Raw genomic sequence first — 23,800 nt, 5'->3', positions numbered from 1 at the left:
TTTGGAATTAAGCTTCGCCTTAGTAAGTGGATTTTATAATAAGTTTAAAGATGTAATACCCATTAGACTTTTCACATTATAATAGTTAAAAAATAAAGCTAATAATAGTTAATGCGTCAATTTCATCCATGAGTATTTTTGCATGCATCTAAATATGATTATCTTTCTAGGGCAGAGGTTCCCAAACTTTTTTGCCCGTAGACCACTTGCCAAATATTATTTTTTCCATAGACCCCATGCCTGCCGAATATTGAATTTTCCTAAAACTATTAACGTCCCATGTGATAATCATTTATTTTTTTAGTAAAAAGATTCCCTTCATTTGCCTGCCCTAGAACCGGGTGGCGGTATAGTTTCTCTGTCTTTACACTGTGCAGACAGGGGCGCCCTTGTGAGGTATTACACCAAATGAAAATGAAGCAGGATAACTACAGACAAAGTCATTATGAGATAACAAGATCTCAAGTTTTTATGATGTCCTTAATATTTTTGATAAAACCATTAAGATATCTGTGTCAAAATAAATATGATACTATAATATTATCCCACATCCTTAATGTGCGACTGCTATAGTTAATATTAATGGGTTTTCAGTGCCACCATACATTTAAAAACGAATGTTTTGTTTGTTCAACACAGTGAAGAGATAAGGGTGATCGCTAATTACTCTCATTGAACAATATTGAACATGTGTGAAATTTAATGTATAATTTTGTCCAATAAATAGAGAAGTAACTGGTACAAACAGTCACTTCTCATCCGAGAGTACTCGGGAAAGTAATACTTGTTTAATTTAATGTTTTCCTACTGCACCTGCAAAAACTCTCAGATCAAGGTGTCAATTGTGTGCCGGTGCCCTATTGAATTTGCAGTATTTGTGCGGGCTTCACTAACTTGGTCCCGTACAGTCGCATTAATTTGTAGAATGCGTAACCACCAAATGTAAAATTTTACAGGAGGCACAAAAAACCTCGTAGTGAAAAAAAATGAAAGACGGCTCATTCTTTTTATTTATGACCGGTCAGTGGTTGAGTGGGCATAGCGCTTGCGTCTCACCCGAGCGTCGCGTGTTCGATTCCTCGGCTGGCTAAGTCCTCCATCACAACACAAGCAACATTTTCGGCTTTCTGTGATGGTAGTAGGAGATTTTAAAACATTGTTGGGTTATTAGTAACCTGGGAATGTTTGTCTTTCTTTTAAATTAAAAATTAAAAATAAAAAAATGTTTTGAACATATAATATATTTCGAAATTTATTTTCAATCATTAAACTTTTGTAAGTTAAGGCTTTCTATTTCAAATCGGAGTTAGGAAGTTTACATAAAAACCGAGAATGGAGATATGTATTTTACAAAAGATACATACTTTTCTGCGAACAGTTTTATGAACAACCTAGCGGAAAATTTGGGAGATAGAAATTTTACATTCACAAAATTAAACACAACAATGTATGTATATGTCGAGGCAGTCTATTTAGATGAATTTTAATGATGCGGAAGGTTATCGTAAAAGGAGTGGTAATCCTTTTCTAATGTCTGTTTTAAGTCTTGTAAATGCTGGTACTTTTCCTTCCTTAAGGGATTAAATCTGACTCTCAAGTGAAATCTTCAAACTCTGGAGATCATTACAGATTCGGCGACAGTTTTGTGCTGGATGAGATCTACACTGACCGGGAGTAGTCGTGTCAGAGATGCTCGTTAAGTGACGCTTGGGGTTGATGAAGGAGATTGTAGAAGAATTTGATCTGACATTGTCGATCACCCTTGTAGAGTCCTGTAGAAATAAAACTGATGTACTTACTAGGGTTTGCAAGACCCGGGCAAAGAGTAGCCATGACAGGAAATGTTGTGAAAGAGACTCCTCAGAGTGTGAAGATAGGTGGGAGAGACTTGATAGTGGAACTGGTGAGCAAACATGTGCTTTAAGCGTAGAAACTCTTCATGCTCAGCATCACTTTGGAGTAAAGTGAACGCTTCATCTTGCCCGGCTGGTCGATCCCGAGGCGAGAAGAAAGGACGTCGATAGATGCGTGCGTTCCTGCGTACAATGCAGGACAATTGACCCTCCGCCATCATCCCATGAAGCGGGTAATCTTAATGTTGTGACAATCTGGAGTCGCTTGGCAGTTGATGTTACTCATTTCGGTAGGAAATGTTTACTCACATTTATCGATTGCGGTCCAAGTAGATTTGCCGTGTGGCGGGAAATCGAGTCAGATAATGCAGCTTCGATTATCAGACATTTCATTATCAGAAGTTTTTCGGGAAAGAGGCCCGCCCAAAGTAGTTCTCATGGACAATGGTACTGCATTTTGTTCCTACAGTGTTACAGATAAGTGTAAGAGATGGAATGTTCGTCAAAGATTTCGCGCGGCATACCGACCAGCTGGAAACGGTATAGTTGAACGACATCATCAAACAATAAAGAGAACTGCAGCCAGAAGTGGAAGCGATCCCCTGCAGGCAGTGTTTCGGTACAATCTTTGGCTGCAAAAAGTCAGGATGATCGAGGTATTGCGCTGTCTAGTATAGTTCACACTTCACACTCGTGGAGACACCCTTCTGCGCAAGTGAATATAGAAGAGGAAGTATTGACTGAGCTCTAAGTGGGCGATCTTCTTGCGGTTAAACCAGTAGATGGGAGATGCACATCGTGCATGGAAGGGTGACAGGACTTACTTCAGTCAACAACATCGAAGTAGATGGCATACCAAGACATGTGCTTGACCCACGGAAGATGCCTGACAGAGAACGGACTGTGTCTGAGGAGAGACGAGATGGAATTGCCGAACGTTCCACCGTCAATATTTTGGGTTTGTTTGAAGAGGACAGTGAAGAACCGGATCCGGATATGCATCAGGAGGAGATCCACTTGCAAAGAGATGGTGACCTTGAATAAGAGATAATCACAGAACAACGACCTATTAGGTGGGACGCGAAGGGCTCCGGGTTAGTTAAATCAATTCGTGCAGTGATGATGACATTAGGAGGGCGTGTGATGATAACCAGGTACCACTGTAAAAGCGGTGAATGCAACCGCAGAGGCACATAAAACAAGAGAGCTACGGCAGAGCGTCACATGGTGCAGAAGACGTCAGTTTAGACTACAGATACAAAACACTATTCGTGACTTCACAATTAAAATTAAGGTTATAAAATGTTCAAAATTGATTAATCAACTTATCTCAGTTAATTTCACGGTAAAACTATTACACCGTAAATAAATTTCCTCAGTCAAAAACACAACAAGCGTGCACGGCTCACCGGCCAATACTGAATTAAGGAGTTTCGAAGTATTCGCGAGTAAAAATGGCACCATGATTTTACGAAGTTTCCTAATTTGTGTTTATCTAAAAGGATAATTTTTTTTTTAAATTTGCGAGTTTTGCTAGTCGATGCGGGACTAATTTTAACACCAGATGGCATTAAAAACGTATTTTCGAAAAATTTGGAGTTACGCAGTGTACGAATTAATGCGACGATAAGCAACGGTAATTTCTTTCTGTAGCTGACCCTACAGAACTGCCCCTTAAGTTCTTTGTTAGCTCTTATTCCGATCAGTTTTTCTTGTCATATGATATCTGATTCTTCAACATTTCATTTCCACAGTCAAAATGTCCTCAAACTTAGTTTTGAAGTCTGTGTGAAGTACATCTAAATGTTGAACGTCATTATTACCCTGGACGTTTTTCAATAACAAGTTGGGGAACTAGGAAAATTCGCGGCTTCCAATGTGCAATGTTTTGCTTGAATATATTAATTCTGACGAGAAAGAGAACGTACACTCTATTTATATATATTTTTTTTTTTCTATCCATTTATATACCTCAATTAACAGCTTAACGAAATATAAAACTACAAATATCAAATAAGTAATTTCTCAGTCTATTATATTTGTGTTAGATCTATTGTGTCATTTACAGAACTCCTAAATGTTGAGTTGAGGTAAATGGGGGTCCGCTCGTGTGTACCCCCATTTGAATCTCGTGGACACCCAATTTTTTTTTTTCGCTGACATAGACCCCCAGCATGCCGATATCGACCCCTGGGGGTCCATATAGACCACTTTGGGAACCTATGTTCTAGGGTTAATGAACAGAATACTCACTTGACTCTTTCGCCCCCTTTCTGAATGTTTCGAAGAGTGTTTTCGCATCTTCACTGATGTAACTCAGGAATTTGCCATTCTTTGCTTCTTTGTAGAACTTTGACACCCGAATCAGCTCAGGCCCCTGCGGAAAAGAAATCATCAAAAATTAAAAACAATCAATACAAAGAGAAATAATAAAAACATTACAATTACAACACAAGCAATATTTTCCGCTTACTGTGGTGGCAGTAGGAGATTTTCAAATATTGTCAGGTTATTCGTAACCCGGGAAATATTTGTCTTTCTTTAAAAAAAAAAAAATATATATATATATATATAAAAGGAAGATTGTCTCAGTGTGGGTTAGTTTTTTTTATAAAAAAATCTATAGTTTTATTACGAGATTCAATAGGCTCTGCCACACGTACAATTCGGAGCGGCGTTACCACACGCCGCTCAGAAAAGTCTCACAATGGATTGCGCTGTAAACATTACTTTCGGACATCACTTTTTTGCGCGGCGGCCTGGAGTGGCGCGTGATACCGCCGCTCCAAAGTATGCGTGTGGCAGAGCCTATTGCACGCTTGACCTTCGAAACGAGAGGAATATCACTGTCTACATGAGATGTCTGAAAACTGCCCACATCCCCTTTTCCCATCCCTTATGAGAATTTTAAAACTTTTTGGTGAAATTTTCCACACCTGGCATTCAAAGAAAGAGGAAAATTACTGATATACATCTGATTTCTAAAAGCATAAATATAAATTTATACGGAACATACGTTGCATACATAAAATATAAGGGATGCATACATAAAGAACGTACATTAAACGTATACGGTGATAAGTGACGTACTAGACTTACTTTAAGCAGTGATTCCTGACATTATTTGGAGTAAAAAATGTAAATGAACTTTTGTTCTCCGGTGACTTTTTTGATGTTTATTCTTTCAAAAACAATTCAAACAAAAACTCTTCCACTGATCACTCAGCCCAGTAACCGCCCAACCCCTGACATCGACCCCAGCTGTCCAATTCTTATTGATTTTCTATGTTTTCGTAGGAAAAAAAACATCAAAAAAGTTACATGAGATCAAAAGTTCATTTGCATTTTTTACTCCAACGTCAGAAATCACTGGTTAAAGTAAGTCAAGTAGTCCCTTAACACCCTGTATATGATGCTTACATAAAATACAGAATATACCATGCGTTTATTTTAAACCATTTAAGTAATGCCCTTATTTAGAACAGGTAACTAAAATTAAATACTTAGGTATTATTTTTGATAGCAATTTAAAGTGGAAAGAACATATAACCTCTACAGCAAACAAACTTAGAAAATTCATTTATTTTTTTAGACAAACTCGCAACTTTCTCAACCTAAGCCAGCTCAAAACAATCTAATGGTATCATAGCATGGGGAGGAGCAAACGCTGCCGCCATTGATCCAATATCTAAAGCTCAGAAACTTATAATAAAGATTATCCTCAAACTACCAATCACAAGCAGTTCGGATGAAATCTTTAGGAAAATCTGTGTTATGGACATTAGGCAACTTTATGCCAAAAACATACTAACATACCTCTTCAAACACAAAACTACTTTTGACAATATCCAAACTGCTCGTGATACTAGAACAAAAGGACATAATTTCTTACAAATCCCTTTCGCTAAAACAACTTTTGGCCAGAGAAATTTTAGATATTTTGCAACAAGGCTATATAATGCTCTCCCACTAGCCATTAGACTGAACGAATTTTTTCTGAAATATAAAACAGACATCAAATGTTGGATCATCAGCCAAGACAGATCCATGATAATTTTTTTTATAAAAATCCCTACATAAGTATGTACTCCAACTAGATGCTGATTAACAAATGTATCATTTATTATTATTATTTATTATTTTCTATCTTTTTCACAATGTCATTTAATGTAGTGAAATATTTAATGTATCAAAAAATATGTAAACATTTTTAATGTATCAAATACGTCTGTCTCGACACAGGTTTATCCTAGTGAGACAGACATCGAAAAAAAAAAACCTGTAAAAGAAACTTTATATTGATAATAAAAAATAAAAAAATTTAAAAAAATGAATTTGTTGTTGTTGGACCATTTTTTTTAATAATAATTCGTCAGAATCAAGCTTCAATGGGAGTGCAAAAAACAATGAAAAATAATACGGAAATACGATTTAGGTACGTAACTTAATTGAATTGTTGAATCGTTACAAAACAACCGTTTGGTAAAAATGGCGGTTTGCCAATTTCGTATTGACTTTCGCCAGCAATTAGTTTCAGCAAGACTCAGATTACTATCAACAACAAATCCTATCACGAAATAAGAACACCCGAGTCAAAATTGAAAACAATTTGTTTAAATACGATTTCGTTTTAACTGCTTCATGCTTAATTTGACAAAATTACGACATTTGAACTGTTCAACATTCATTTATAAAATTTGTAGAAGCAGATAATTCAGAGTCCCAGCAATGTAAACTCGATAAGGACTGAAATAAGAACAGTTTGATAATTTGTACAGCGCCGATTTTGTGAAAAATCGCCTCAAGCGAGTGCTTATTGGGTGGAGGGCAATAGACGGGTAAAAAAAATAAAGTTATTATTTTATTTATTATTTTTATGACATCCGATCATTTGTTAAAATCATAATACTTTTATTATTGATAAATAAAAATGACAGGGACACGTGTTCACCATGCTGTGACTAAGTTTGCGAGGCGTTATCCATGGCCCAGTCTATAATATCGGCACGACCGCAGAGACGGTGGGAATGTATGTTAAATTTCAGTTCGGTATTACTTACATTAGTTAAGAAGTTCGCGAATTTGTCAAGCTTGTAAAAAACGCCAATCCCACGTAAATCACTGATATTCGTGAGTTAAATAGCATCCTCTGCCGACAGAAATATAACTACTACATGGGTAAAGTGGCAAAAGAAAATCAATGGAATCCTTCCAATATGCAAAGGGCTCCTGCAGTACCTACATGCTAATTATTACTTATTCTGTATTTGTGTGTATTGACAGAGAGGAAGCCCTACGTAATAATAGGTATAGAATAAATCCCCTAAGTCCAAAGGGTTTGTTTACCCCTTGGTAAAAATAAATACAAACCTTTGAAGAATAATAAATTCACTTATTTGGTTTCTGCCTATATTCCAGTAAACGTACATTTAGTTTCTGTCTTTATTCCAGTAATTGTATATTATTACTAACAATGTAAGAACCTAATGCTGTGTTAGATATGATTTGAGATTTTTACGGCAAAAAAGTATTATCGTGATTCATTTTTGAGATATTATCTTGTGTCGAATTCTACAAACATAATCACACACTTATGAAAACCAAAAGTAATGAAAGGGCCTTTACCGGCGCACTCATCCAAATTCGCAGTTTTTTGATGTAACCTAATTATTGTATGTATTTTCATATAATTGTAGGTATATTATTAGGACTTTAAACGAACTTGGTAAATGATGTATTGATATTGATGCTACCTAACTATTGAGTGTTCGTATTTTTATATATTTGTAGGTACGTTATAGTACTATAAATAAACTTGGTAGATAGCTGCCTCAACATAGGCTAAGCCTAGTGAGGCGGGCTATGATAAACATAAACATTTCTATTATTTACATTATTATAAGAACCCTCAACTTTTTGTAATTTTTATGTATTCTAGATATTTACATGTTTTGCAAATTTATTGAATAAAGATATATTATTATTATTATTATTATTATTACTTCTCCACAATCTACGCAACAGTCCTGGTGATGGATACTATAACGCTGTCCGAAACGTAGTCTAAAGAAGGAAGAAGCGTAAGTGGACACAATAAATGTAGTTTTCATAGTACACTTGTCCCAGCGAGAGATCGTACGTGACGTCATCGTTCTAGTATCTTCTATCTTTTCCATTTAAAAAACACACCTGAGAAGAAAGAGGATGATCGTCTATGGCCTATGGCAGGTGTGGCGAACCTTTTTGGGCCCGCGTGCCAAAAATCCTCAAATATTATTTCTAGATTGTGTGGCGTGCCCAAACTGTAAAAAAATTGACCAAATAGATAAAATAAAAAAATTGTTTTTTTAATTTTATTCATAAGCTTAAAAATTACAATAGAGTTTTATAAAAATAAAGTCATAATCAATAAATGTACATATTAGTTATTTATCAATGAGATTTTTGCTGTTGTACATTCGATGACAAATTCTTAATATCTGGATCATATTTCGTCACTTTTTGTAACACACACGACCAACTGGATTCGTCAGTCATTCTCGTTCTTGAATCACATTTTATGAAATTAATTTCTGAAAATAATGACTCACAAGCATATGTAGAAGAGAAAATTGATAATATTGCTCTCGCTAGTTTTTTTAAATCACTAAAGATTTCTGGAATGGCTTTCTAAGTTCTCATTATTTCTTCTTCTACATTTTTATTATTTATGTTCGTTAATCGATCGCTTTCAATTATTTCCAAATCATTTCTCAAATCAACAAATTTTTGTTTTCATAGCGAACTCAAAATCTTCTAGATTTAGCCACTCGAAAATCTCCAAATTGAGGTCATCTGCTGATAGTATATCTGGATATAAAATAAATTTTGATATCTTTTCAAATCTCCATAATTGTTTGAATCTTGAAGAAAACTCGTTGATTATCGATTGAATAACTACAGAAAATTCTTGTGTTAATTTGATTTGATCTGGCCTTTCTTCTGCAAAAAGTTTTTTGTATTTGGGAAATATTTGAAGGTGTTAGATACAACGTCACGATCAAAAATTTGTAATTTAGCTTCAAATGCTTTGATTAAATCAAACATAACAATAATTGTTTTGTTAACGCCTTGCAATTTAATATTTAATTCATTTAAATGTAAGCACAAATCAGTAAAAAACATTATTTTTTTAAAGCCATTCGAGGTCTAGTAACTCATTTTATTTTTCAATGGGATTCTCATTAATTAAAAAAAGTCTAACTTCTTCCAAACACTCAACGAATCATTCAATCTCATAAATAAACCAATCATGTTGCAAGGGTAAAAAAATATTCCTATCGATTTCTCTGGAAAAATTGTCAGTTTCGGCGGGGAACATTGAATGGAATTTTCAAATGTAACGTAAGTTAAATTTGAGTTGAAACAACCCAATTCTGGTTTGAAAAAAATCAACAGAATGACTGTTACATTTGAAAAGAAAAGAAGAATATGAACGATTGTTCAGATATTTTTGAAACAACTGGTCAAATCAAAAAAAAATATTTTTTAAACTTAAAAATTAAAAAAATAAAAATTTAACTTGGAAATCGTTAGTGTGCCATCCAAATGATCAAACGTGCCACCTCGGGCACGCGTGCCCTAGGTTCGCCACACCTGGCCTATGGCATCCGTACGAGCGCTCGCTGGGACAAGTTTATAAAAGGCCTTGGCACTGCTTGTTGTAAAAATTTCCACAGAATATCGTAAAGAAAAACGATAACTCTTATCAGGTCTGGTTTTATATCTGGAATTTCTAGGTCCACGCGTGGACTTCACGCAACTATTTTCATTTCGCAATGTCCATCATGGTCAACGTAGCACTTTAAATATCCATTTGTCAAAATATAATACATGACAAAACATCATAAGTATTATAATTTGTTTCACGTTTTCAATTATTCAATAAGTAAAAAGAATTTAGAAAGAACGGTGATGAAATCTACCGAGACCGTGATGATTGATGTGTTTCTACTTTTTTATTTCTTACGAGCATACATTATTGTTCACCGTTTTCAGAAAAATATTAAATGAATACCGACAAGAGTTGAAATGAAAGGCAAAACTGGGTAGTAAAACTAGTGTAATAAAAATAATCATACAATGTTTAGTTTCCATAGACATTCAAATTGATAGAAAAACCAATCAGGGGAAGGGGAACAAAACGAAATTGCGAGGAGCGCGAGAGGCGGCGTGACCGTTTCACATTATGTGATTTGTTAATAAATTAATTTGACAATATACAGGCAACTCGCATTGAAATATTAGTCCTCGAAAATAAAATCTTCTTACGTATTGCCAGTTCTTTTTACAATGGCAAGCAAATTGCTAGTTGCGTAAAAAAACTTAACAAATCCCAAATCGGGTAAACAAAAGTTACAAATATATTTTTTAAATGTGTTATAATTTGCCCTCCCATTTCTAGCGTAGGCGGTTCGTTTAAAAACGAACAGTCAGATCATGCAAAGACTTTAGCGAATTTATATTTTCTGCGCAGGGTCTGATTAGATTAATTCAATGTGCGCTCTTCGGCGGTCAGTATACGACTGATTTCGTAGTTTATTCAAAGCATTCTAAAACCCCCTGGTGCCAGACATATGGTCACGAGGTTCGCCTCCAGCTCGTCAAAATGATACCCAGATTTCATACTAGGACAAGTCTATCAATTTGAACATCTATGCCAGTTTCAGTTTTACTGAGTTAGTGAAGCTGTTATCAGAAAATTCTTTAAAAATAAAAAATAAAACAGAATTAAATATGATATTGCTTGCTGATATTGCCAATTTCAGTAAAAAACCCTTTATATAATATATCGTCGGGGTCAAACAGCAGAACGCCGATTCTAAACAGATTCGCGAGTGGAATCTGAGGTCGCCAATGTTGACTTGATAAAACCTAGCATTCCTTTGTAGTTGAACGCGAGCCAACTTACACACATTTTATACGGTTTTCACATCAAAATGTACGGATTATCATCGGTTGTTACCAACGTAAAACACTCTGCCGATTTGCGGTGCTTAAAAACCACTTAGCGTCTTTTCATGGATCCGATTTATTGCATTTGCTTCAGCGAGATGCAGCGGTTCTTCAATAAATAACGCGGATCATAACATAACATGTGTGGATGGTAAGCTATAAAGTTGGTGAAAGGCTGACAAGGGAAACAGATGTTTTCGCACGACATTAATACATAAGTCGTCATCGTCATAGGAAAAGGAATGTTGGGAAATTTCTGACTATTCTGATCTTCGTACTAAACTTAGCTCTACCCCGACCACAAAATGTGTACCTGACGACCTCTATTAAGGCGACACTAGACAACTCACGGGGATTTGCTTGTTTTTCAGACCGATAACCACGGATATAAGTTGTTTGTATTTAAAATTAATAAAAAATTATCATTAAAATAATTTGCGTAAAATATTTTAAATTAAAAAACGTTTTTCAACTAAAAAATAGCGGTAGGCAACAGATTTTATTTTTCTAGACGTTAACTTAGTAACTTCCCGAGGTATTCGTTTAGAAACATCTTACATTTTAGTAATACGTTCATCAGAATTGACCGCTAGGGCGAATTCGACCGTAGGTTCGTCCAATACGCCTAGCCGCGCGCTAATATTTTGTAGACGCCTTATTCACTTACTACGTTAAGATTCTCTCGAAAACAGAGGTTTTTTTTACACAAAATTTAAAAAAAAACAATAAACGAAAAGGTTAGTTTTTAAAAATCGTGAAAAGCAGAAAAAAGTCACGGGACGCTGCTATTATCCATACCACCGTTGAGAACATGATGATCTTGAAGCGGTCGTGCCCAGCAATCTAAAAGGTAATCATTAATTCAATCGGAAGGCAACGCGATAATTTAATGTAGTCGTGTTTCTCGTGCCAATGTAAGTAGCTCTTGCCGTCAGTCAAGAGTCGGTAGAACTTTTCTAACGCAAGAGGAGCTCTCTCCGCTCAACCGAGTTCATCATCTGCACATCTGCAGCATCAACAAGTCTTTCTATTTCTTTCTTTAGCATCTTCAAACCGCCTGCAATTTTACAAATTAGAAAGTTTCTAATAATTATAATTAACTGGTTTTGCAATAGCACCACTTTGGTAAAATATATCGCAAAGTTACGTATCTTTACAAAGCTGGAAAAAGGGGGTGGTGAAAATCTACAGTGATTTGGCCAAAACTTTATGTTTAACTCTATTCTCTAACCTTGTCTTAACATGACTGATGACCTCGTCGAGAGTTGAGTGTCTGGAAATGGTATCTTCAGGAATGCACAGTTCTGGTAAATACGCCGGAGTAAAGTTGTCTTAAATACCATCCACCACAAATACACAAACTGAATTCTTTCAGGATAAAATAATTGGTAATATTTAGAGATATTCCGCGCCGGTGATAAGTCTTAAAGCAGCGTTGCGTTGTACGGATTGTAATGATTAATTTATTGTTAATTTAGGACACTTCTTGCGTATATTCCGTTGCAGCAGTCTAAACGTGAAACGTAAAAATTAATTTAGTGGCATCTGTTGGCAGTTTTCTCCGCACTGCTTTAATTTTCCTAAAGGTTAAACGCAACCTTCGTTATAGTCTACACGTTTATAGATTATTATATAGTTATTGCTTTACAATATTAAGACGAATTATTTGTTTGTACCTGTACATACGCAAGCTGAATATGAATAAATAGTTTTGTTCGTTAAAAACTCAATTCTTTCGAGAAAGGCATACAAATACAAAACGTTACCGATGAATCAATCCAATATTGTATTTGTATGCCTTTCTTTAACGAATTGAGTTTTTGTTACGGACAAAACTATTCATATTCATATTGCGTATGTACGGGCCGTTAATTAACGCCATCTATGAATACGTAGATTATAACGAGGATCCCGTTTAAACTTAATTGAAGAAATGAATTAAAACCCGGTGCTTACAGTTCTCTATTGCCAATGTAGGAATGTTCTTTTTTTTTAGTGACAGTTTGGGGTAACTCTCGACCAGTGGCGGTTCGTGGTTTTTTAACAGGGGGTTCAGAAATTCAAGAGAAGATAAACATATCTAATTAAAATTTACTTACTGTTGTCCTTCGTCAAATAGTCGAATACGGCAGCAGTCACACAACTTAAATAAAGTTAGTGGGAGGGGTACCTACATATTATTGTTTTTAAATCACTTTACACTAGACACAATTATTAGATAATGAGAAAAGTTTTATAGGAATTAAATTATATTTATAATTATTAATAAAGGAAAGATCATTTACTCCAATTTTACACCACGATGGGTCGCCTCCAAAAACTAAACAGGGGAAGCAAAATAACCGATTGGTTTCCTCGCAACCACATAACCAAGTACACCTCGCGTACCACTCACGTTTAAAAACTCGAGTGAAGATTTCTCGGTTTTCGCGGCACAAACCTGGTTTAATGAGAGGTCAGGACGCGGAGGCCCTTTATTTTTAATTTCCAACCTTTTTTCATAAGTATTGGCGTTATTTTTTTATATAGACAACACTGTATTCCGCCATTGTATAAAAAAATTATGACAAAATATTCGCGACAATCAATAAACGCAAACGCATAAATAAACATATACGCAAACGCTTTCAATTTGAAATCCGAAAGAATACTGGAGATGGAGAACTGGACAAAACACAAAATTGCATAACTAGCGACGACAATGGGGCGTTTGCCGAAACTTTCGCAAATATAATTAAGGAATATAACGACTTATCTAAAAAAAAAATACGAAAACAGAAATCAAAATCGGTCTACTTCAATAGGTAGTAGATTTACAAATGCCATAAGCAAACGGTTGGAGAAATGCAGAAACAAGAAAACAAAAATATGTACAAAAATGACTACAAAGTTAAATACCATAATATAACATAAAAAATAACACTTGCCTCCCTATGGTTCAAAAGTCAAACGTCGGTCAGTCAGTCCGCGAAATGCTCGGGTTTCTTCGGTTACATTCGTCAATGTTCGGAGGTCACGTGATATCACAACGCGTGTTCGGCGCACACAATTTGTCTTAGTTTTGCAAAGAAAGACCAAATTTTGTATATGTCACCGTCATAGGGTCTGTATCGGCTAAAATTCTTTTGTATGAAGAGTTTGGCGCGGATTTCAACTCGCACAAAGTTGGAATATGTATCGTATTTTTCGGTGGCGCGGGTTTTGAAGGCGAAATTTTAATAGAGTGCTATCTATAATGTGCTTATATTATTATAAAACAAGTTTGTTTTATTTTCTCATCTTTTTAATGGGGGTTCGCCGCACAAACGCACTTTAGAGAAAACCGCCACTGCTCTCGACCATAGGTTTTAACCACCGCTTCACACTGAGTTATATATGTTTAGTTTGAAATGTTTTGATTTAATACGCTTAGTAAAAAAATAAAAAAAATAAAGTAAAAAAAATAGCTAAAACATGACTTAAAAATGAAACTATCCGGGCTAAAGTGATAAATCTGATTTACACATATAAAGGCCTGCAATCCCGTTTTAATTGGCTACCGGAATTACCAATAATTTGAAGAGATTCTGATAAATTAGCAATAGTTATTTTTCTCCGTGTAGGTATCTACCACGGATCAACCACCCACCTTTTGCCAATTCTAGTTTTAAACGAGATTTATGAATTAGGCGATTATTATTTGTAATTATTAATGTACACAACGGAGGATTGACATAAAAAACAATCACAGAGATATAACAATAAATAAATACCAAATGTCCAGTCCCACAAGGAACAAGTCCAGGTTTAAAACAGTGTGTAAAGATAAAACGGTAAGTATATAAAACAACAACAACAAAAACAAGAGACAAAAAACGAGTCAAGTGAAGTCAAGTTATAACAAGAGATTCAGTTAATTTTGTGAAGTTCTGGGGGCTATCACGAAATACGTTATATTGGTGCAATACTTGTCATATTTATAGATGTCACAGACTGTTAAATGGTTCGAAATTTAAAAAAAAACCTGTACTCTCGAAAAACTATCAATATGAAATAAAACACACACATACATAAGATCTATACGTTCAACATTAAAAACAAAACTACACGTATTACCAATATTTGAATAACGTCATCCGGACTAGTTTTGAATTAAGGTTTTATCTTCAAATCGTTTTATCAATTTATGGAAATATTTTTTTAAGAGAAGAGCTGTGAGCATAGCCCTGAATTCTGTTGAGTCATTTGTCAGTCTCAGGTGCAATCGGATGCAATCGCGAATCCCATTTACCGAGCACCAAGTGTGTTGATTAAATATTAATAATTTTAAAATCTCAGAAGGAAGTAGACGGACATGACGTGCATAAGATGAATGACCGAACCGAAAATGGAAAGACGAGGGATTTAAAAATACAGTTAATAAATAATTTATGGGGGACTGTTTGAAATACATATAAGATAAATATGCAATATTTGTTTTAGTTGCGCTTTAAGATGAATGATTAATTATCTTATAGCTTGTAGCAATAAAGATGATCGATGACCGCTCCAATTAAAATAATTAACCGTTTAACATAATGTTATTGCCCTCAATTTAGCAGTGTTCTCATCCAAAGGGTTTCCGGATATCTTTTGTTATAAAGTAAACGGAAATCTGTTGTTAAATATTGTTCAACATTTTAAACTGATCCGTGTTGAGCTTCATCTTTCTCATTGACCCGACGTTTCGGACAGCCTTGCGGTGTCCATCATCAGGACAGATGTGCAGTTTGGAAAAATGTGCGCGTTAAAAAGCATAATTTCATTTGCTGTGCTGATTTTAAATTTATCGGTTATTAAATGCCTTCATAAATTATCTTTCGTTTGACAGCTTTTTATAATTGGCAATGGAATATTTTTGAGAAATGATAAATGCATGTTTAAATACACTTGGATTTCAAGTGTTAACTACGAAATAACTCGAACACAAAGTAAATATTTATTTAAACGATTTTTACTGAAATTACAAATACCTATGTTAAGTACCATAATAATTCATTACATATTGATACATAAGATTTATAGAGAATTAGCTAAAATTGAAATTGAAAAATGGTTTTGTAATTCTTATTCTTAATGTATTAGTATTTTTCTATTATATTACCCACACATAGGCAGTGCCTTTGTGGGTGCACTTTACTTACCTTTGTTTTATATTTTATGGGTAATAAATTTATTTTTTCTAATTTATATTGTAAAATTGTTTTTTTTAACCGAATAAAAAAATAAACTACTTTATTGTATTATTTTTTTGTTGAATACCCATCGTTACGGAAATTTGATGACACCACTGGTGACAGCATACTAATTACAGTTGTCGGAGTATAGGTGGCACGCGTGAACTGCACCGTGCACAGAGAAAACTTACTAATATGAAATACTGTTAATTTATTAAAAATCTGATCAAATTATTCGTTTTCCGTTTAAAAATCAAACTGCGGGCCTATAACGAAAGAATTGAAAGAGTTCCTAACAAATAATCAGTCAAAAGCAAATGTTTTGTGATGACACTTATATTGTTGCATTCCATCATATCATTTTTCTCCGTATGCGTAATGGTAAAATCAGTGAACTTTTTCAAAATTAGAATTGATTACTATAAATCACATCGTACAAACAATAATGTAGGTACCCAAAATTATTTTTATTGATGAATAATTCTTTATTTGAATTTGTATTTTTTTCTGTTTAAATGTTTGACAGACATGTCGTAATTACTAACATTCGAAAGATAAATTTCTTCTCTTAAAAAGCAATGTACCTAAAGCAAATATGTTTGTATAAATTCTTACAGCTTCACAAATCATAAAATTATTTTTTTCGCTTAATTTTTCACGGGTCTGCGCTAGTAATCTAATAATGGTACCATGACAACAAAAATTGTGAAATCTAAATTACCAAAAAGTGAGCTTTGAGGCAAAACTTAAAAGTTTAAACTTGAAGGGTAATAATACAATGTTCAATAAACTCCCTTTATACGTAATGGAAGGTAAAACTGTTTTACGTGGGTTAGGTATGTCTCAACGTTATGAAGTCAAAATTTTAGTACATATTTAAAAGAATATTATTGTATTAGTTTAAGAATATACAGTAAAGTTTTCTATGGATATTTTAACCTAAAAAATGAGCAACTAGCATCACATCGCTAAAAGCGAAGATTAGTCAGAATGAATAATTTATTGCTTTCTACATTGATCGTAAAACGTATTTAAATTGAAATTCGCAAATATGCAGTAAAACCATTTATCATAAACCTACATCACGAATCCAAGGCGGAATATAATGTGATGTAGCGGTGTTGTGGGTGTGGTCTACTTTTATTGTAAGAGTAAACAAATTTTATTAAATGAAATCAAATAGCCACACAAACGTTCAAATACACTGGACGCAAAATATTTTTTTAATTATTTACGTCATTATTACATCATCACTCCAAAATAAATGCTGTTGATAGTGTAGATACAATATCCAATTTTATATTTCACTAGCTGAAAAGCCCGGCGTTGTCCGGGCTTTACACATAGTTTTCGAAATCTAACGTAGACAGTTACCTTCCTTTTGTTTTGAAGGTCAAGTGTGCAAAATTCCATCAGTCTCGGAATAAAACTGTAGATTTCTATACAAATCTAATCCACGTCGCCCGCCCGGTGTTCGCCACAAACACTCTCCTTTATACACAGTGTTCGGAAACTCGTAGTACAAGCGGGAAACTCGTACATCTACATCACATACAACTTTTATTTTGCAATTTGAGAATTTCAAGGTCTACGCTTCGACTCATTTTAAGATACATTAAACAGCTGATATTAACCCCCTAGCGACCGATGTTTTCAAATCTAACCTAATAAATTCCAACGATGAACTCGATTTACTCGAAAACGAAAGCTCAAATCAAAAAAGTTATACCACAAAATCGACTCCAAATGTGACCTTGGATTCACCAGTTTCCCGCTTGTACTACGAGTTTTCGGACACTGTGTACAAAGTAGGCAGATTACCGTGCCAGCATACGAATAATTCTTTTTTTACTGAATTTTTTGGATATTATGTAAAATTAAATAAAACTAGTTAAATAAAATTAGAAAGGGAGTAGAAAAAAATTCCAATATCGTAGTAGAAGACATGGGAGAAGCTTCGTTCACGGCGGGAGAATTTAAGCGCGATGCGATTATTATTGGAACGTGTCTGATCTAGGAGTGTTAAATTCACATGGGAGCTCCGGTCAGCGATTTTGACTCTCACCTTATTGCTTCTGAGAAGGCTGCAAGGCTTAAAACGTATGTACCTACGACAGGAGCTTTTTTACTCTTTAACATTTGAACAGGGCAGTATATAATTTGATATGCTGGTGTGCCAATATTTTATATGCGTGGGTAGATACAAAAAATGGTTCCATGATAACTCAACACAGTGACAATTTAACACACTTTATTAGAAACGATAATTTTTTTTAACCTAACCTCTCCTAACCTAACCTAACCTACATAACCCAGTAAATAAAGTTTTTGTTTCATCACTTTCCATGACTTTATATAACTTATTAAAGATGTGATGAATTATCATTGTGATGATTTATCCGGTTACCACAAAAAACATGTTGATTATTGCATGAAAACATTACGATGAATGACGCCAGTACGTTAATGTACGTACATACTTATACGCGTGGAAATCAAAATTATTTATTATTATCAAATATATAAGACAGTAAGTACATAATTGAACACAGGACACATTACATTTTTAAAAAGTAATTACGTATTTTCATACATATTTTTATTTTAAAACTATTATATCACAGCTTTGAGGACTTGAGTGAAATCATTAATGGATATACGATTGTGCATTATTGAATAGGAACCAAAATAAATTCGGTTGTAGTAAAGGTACTGTAGGTACTCACAGTATTTTACTGTTCTGTGGTGTGCAGTGTGCACGTGACCACCTTTCGGGAATGTGGGTATTAATCCCAACGCGTGGTTCGAGTCACGTCATCCAAAAAGCGCACGCTTGTGTTTCTGCCGATAATTACGTCACGACGTCACGGGAAAGCAAAATTACACGTAAACCGGTGGTCAAATATATATTTTTTGAACCACGAGACCCATATATCTATTTTTAATGTTAATTTAATTTATTTTATAAAATCATTTAAAAATTAAACAAAATATTACAAAAGGTGTGATGTTATACCGAGAAAACTTACTGATAAAAAATATTGCAAATTTATTTATGAGGTAAATAAGGTAAAATTATTCGTATTCCTGTTGTAAACGGACTGCAGGCCTTTAACGAATGAATTGACAGATGTCCTGCAAGAACACGTGTTCCGATGTATTCTGAATGTACTGATATTTTGTTGGGAAATAGCGTGCCGTTACGTTTTTAACAGGATTCTAATAAATCAGCAGCACTCATTTTTCTTCGACTATAACAAAAACATAGTCGGTTAATTGCAACCGTAGTAACCCTTCACACAATTTGAATTAAAAAAATAACAAAAGTGTACTGACAAATAAATGCATATTATCCTTTATATATCTGTCCGTCTATATTTAATTAACCTCTAGTGTGCGAAAACTCCACCGTGGATTTTGCTAGTAACTCACCTCACTTGCCTCGATTTAACGGTATTTTGAACCTAAAGTGCTCCTAACACACTAAAATAAATATCATTCGCTTGGCAAGGAAATATTACATCTTATTATTATTATTATTATTATAGACTCCACCATGGTTTTAATAGTAACTCACCTCACTTGCCTCGATTTTACGGTATTTTGAACCTAAAGTGCTCCAAGCACACTAAAATAAATATAATTCGCTTGGCAAGGAAATATTACATCTTATTATTATTATAGACTCCACCATGGTTTTTCTAGTAACTCACCTCACTTGCCTCGATTTCACGGTATTTTGAACCTAAAGAGCTTCTAGCACACTAAAATAAATATAATTCGCTTGGCAAGGAAATACTACTTATATATAAATATTATTTTTATTATTATAGCTTGTCGTTTCGTTGAAAACAAACATTGATATTTTGTCCGTAAAAAATGGAAGCAAATTTAAATTTTGTAATTTTTCTTCTTCAAATGTCACAGCATATGACTCATTTTTACTGTGAAGAACGCTTATTTTGCTAGAAAATATAAAAAAAACTTTAAGAATATGGTAAGACGGTACAATTAAAAAAAAAACATAATTTATCAAAAAACAGGTTATTATTAACAAGTAAGTTGTTACGAAAATAGTGTCAGACGGCGTTCGTTATTTGCGTTTTACACCTAGCATTCCAAGGGTTAATGGTGTTTTATCAGTAAGCTAAGACAGGAGTCTGCATTGAACATTTAGTAATGAATCAGTTTTTCTATATATGGTCAGGTCATACCATACTAAATTTGCAGACTCGAAACAGGAAAGAACGAAAACGTATTGCTCAGCGAGGGGGAGAAAAATGTTGGCTCAGAAATGATGAAATAATAACTGGCTCAGGTATTATTGTTTCGAGTCTTCCTCAATGGGTACTTCCTCAATAAGCAGACGGTTTTTACCTCTATGTCAGGGGTTCGGGTGCCCGTCCAATGTAAACAACGCAGAACTTATGCAGACAGAAATAAAATGTTATAAACCATACACGAAGGCAGGCTGTAGTAATTAAATAAGTAACTTTTTCGCGACAATAAATTTTTTATTGATAAAAAAACGATAATTTGCTATATCTGCCTACCTTTGCGGAGAAAGGGCGATTGAAGAATTAATTATTAAAGTAAATCGTGTAAGTGTTTGTGAGTGCGTCACACTTAAAATAAGGTATTACAGGGAGAGATTAAAGACCGCCTCAAAGCTTTGTGAAGTTCCAAGAAAATTATTCGAAAGCTTCGTACAAAAGAGACGGCATTTCAAAGAGTTGATACTTGAGTTTTATCGATAAAACAAGATTGAAACATTACCAATTATTATAAGCAGTATTTCGCAATCGGCGTCGGTCCAAATGGTAAAAATTTTACCCAAATATTTGCAGATACTATGTGCATATAAAATGAATACATATTGTTTACACAGATATTTTGATACAAGACCCGCTCTTCCCACGCGTTGAATGAAAGTAAAATGTTTTTTAGACACAAAATGCATCAGCACATCGTTGTGACACCAGTGATGTACCAATATAGTAATTTACCCTTGAGTTGGGCTTCAATCCAAGATCTATACCTACACAATAAGTATTAGGTATACCAGTATAATGTAATATTATATACTTGTACTGGCTTCCGTTCATGTGTCGTTACGCGAAGTTTGGCGACAACTATTTCGGTTTCATATCTAGATTCTCGTAGAACCCTCTCAAAGAGCTCAACAAAACAACATGGTGATTTATAGAAAGCAGATGGCTATCAACACACTAGTGAACGGTTAGGTATGTTTTCATATTTTACACTCTAATATCTACGAATGAAAAGACGCCCTGAAATGTCACCCAAATCAAAAGAATGTTGCGAAATACTCGGAAAACTATGATAATAATAATAGCTATTCGCTGGCAAACGATGCCAATACTCGTAAAAACAACATAACTACCCATAAGATATTAGCAAGAATATGTCCTCGTCTCAGGAGTAATTAGGGATCTTTATTTGATCAATGAATGTCACTAAATCCCAACATACCAAAAAGATGTTTGGTCGACTTAAATTAGAGTCACAGAACTATGTTCCCCGAACCCAGTGGATAAACGTAATGACAAGGGTGGAGCGGACGAGATAAGAGTAAGATTGCTGTAATAAAAAACGCAAGGATATCATGAATATGATATTATATAAATCATGATGAAGATCGCAACGTCACATTGTTTCTATTTTATTTGACATTGCTCGTAGGGCTCAACGAAAAACTTATTTTTTTTTAGCGGAATAAGTTATGAGAATTTTATTTTAACAATTTCTTGTCTACCAGTAAATGGATATATTTATCCAAGACACTACTTAGATTGCACTTAGTTCGGGTACAATCTTGCAATCATACATGAAGATAGCAGTCAAAAAAAGGCCTTAAGAAAATGAAGATAATGTTGGTAGTATGATATAGTCAAAAATGACGTAAGTTGATATGGTCGAATTATCTGGTGGTCAAAGCACTTCCCTGCAAGGAAGAGGTTCTGGGTTCAATATCTAGATGCAACTGAATCCTTTTCTGTTTATTCTGTTTCACATCTTTCGTTTGAGTTTCGTTATTATTGTCTTCAATTATTGAAAAACATTACCGCGACGTTAGTTTTTAAAATTTTGTGTCGACTATTTTTGAAATTTGCAATGCGCCAAGGAGAAACCGGATTTGTGAAAATTCTTTTATTTATGTGCCAAAACCATTAATAAATGAAACCACAATGAATACTCCGTTTGTACGTAAAACCTCAAAGCAAATTCTGAAGCCACAATATACCGTAATTTATATTATGTATTTATTATTAACGACATAGTTTCTAAAAGAGCCTTGAGGTTAAAAATAAAATACAATATTCAAATAAATATAATCTAAGAAATTATGTAAATACTAACGCAGACCAGAAGATGACACTATTAATTTTCCGTTAAAATATTATATTATCGGTAGGTCGGAATTATTCACATAACCAGTTATAATTTTGAAAATGTCACTTAAATTCAAAGCAAATTTGAGTTCACTGGACCAGAGTTACGCAAGACGCAAATATTACCGAAAAAAGATTTTATTTATTTTATATAATTTTAAATTTCTTTTTCTTAATTAATATATTTAATTATTAATATGTAAGCGTATTTTAATCCAGCAGGCTGATAAAAATATCGTGTGACTCGTTAAAGAACTAATTAACTTCGTTTAGTGAGCAACATCGTACAGTTCATCCAATCAAAATAGACCATCTTTTGAATCTTCTCGTGTTCTATACATTGAATGCATGTTCACCCAATCAAACCAAACACAAGTGTTACATTCACACGCCGAGAATAGTTCATAATGGATCATTCACAAAATGGAGCAACTTCGCAATAAGTTAAAAGCTCAAAGATCGAGGTAGGAGTAGCTATACTCAAACTTTTCAGGCGATAAAATCCTCAGAAGAGAAACCGGCTAGGGACGGTTTGTTGTTTCACAGAACTTGAATAATTCATCAAATTTCATCAAAGTTAATATACAAAAAAGGACTAAGGGCCTTACTAACATGTTTTAAATTTTACAGATGAAAACCACTAATATGTGGAAAATGGCTGTTTATCAGTTGTGTAGAATTTAAAGCACGCTTATTAGCAAGAAGGTTATAGAATGACTTCGGTAATAATTAATAAACAATAAAACTTTATTTTAAATTATATAATAATATTAAAGTGTAAATAACTAAATAATAAATATATACTCTACCAAGTCAATCTGTGAGAAATAGTTAGGATGCAGGCGAATTCTCAAGTTATTATTTTATAAAATTATCTTTTACTTACTGTCTGTATCTGTGTTTTTTTCCTTAAATAAATAAAAAAAATTAAATTAAAAAAAAAACTTGCATTTCAGATAGGTACATACATACGAACTCTAATAATTATTTAATCTACATTTCACAATAGTTAGGTAGGTACCTAATTAGTGTTACGTGATTATATTCGTTTAATTTTATTGTATTCATATTATTTATTGACAACGAGATATTGTGAACACGTACTGAAGTTCAAGAAATACATTCCCGAATTAGGGATTTCCCCCACGCGACCCATGCTAAAATATCTCACTCAAAGTACATATTTTCGGTGACCGGTAAAAAAACCATGCTTTGTACGACATGTATTCACCACTATAATATATCTTTAAAAAAATTCCGACCATTTTCAGACCAATTTTTCTATTTTCCAAGAAGAATTTTGTTTCAGAAAAATAAAGTATGAAATCTTTTATGAAGTGTGGAA

At 34.0% G+C, this 23,800-nt stretch overlaps 1 protein-coding gene across 8 annotated transcripts in view; it reads right to left on the bottom strand.

Moving 5' to 3' along the window:
- LOC149426413 (long-chain-fatty-acid--CoA ligase 5) overlaps positions 1–23,800 on the bottom strand; it is a 112,410-nt gene that overhangs the window by 16,867 nt on the left and 71,743 nt on the right. For all 8 annotated transcript variants that reach the window (XM_089651343.1, XM_089651325.1, XM_089651335.1 and 5 more), the window contains one exon: positions 4,107–4,230. In XM_089651343.1, coding sequence (XP_089507469.1) covers positions 4,107–4,230 — 124 coding nt within the window. The remainder of the gene's footprint in view (positions 1–4,106; positions 4,231–23,800) is intronic.

This window comes from Hesperophylax consimilis, chromosome 1, assembly GCF_061612785.1.
Source record: "Hesperophylax consimilis isolate HC1 chromosome 1, BYU_Hcon_1.0, whole genome shotgun sequence".
In the NCBI taxonomy this organism is placed as follows: Eukaryota; Metazoa; Arthropoda; class Insecta; order Trichoptera; family Limnephilidae; genus Hesperophylax; species Hesperophylax consimilis.
This window is presented reverse-complemented; position numbering and strand designations above follow the sequence as displayed.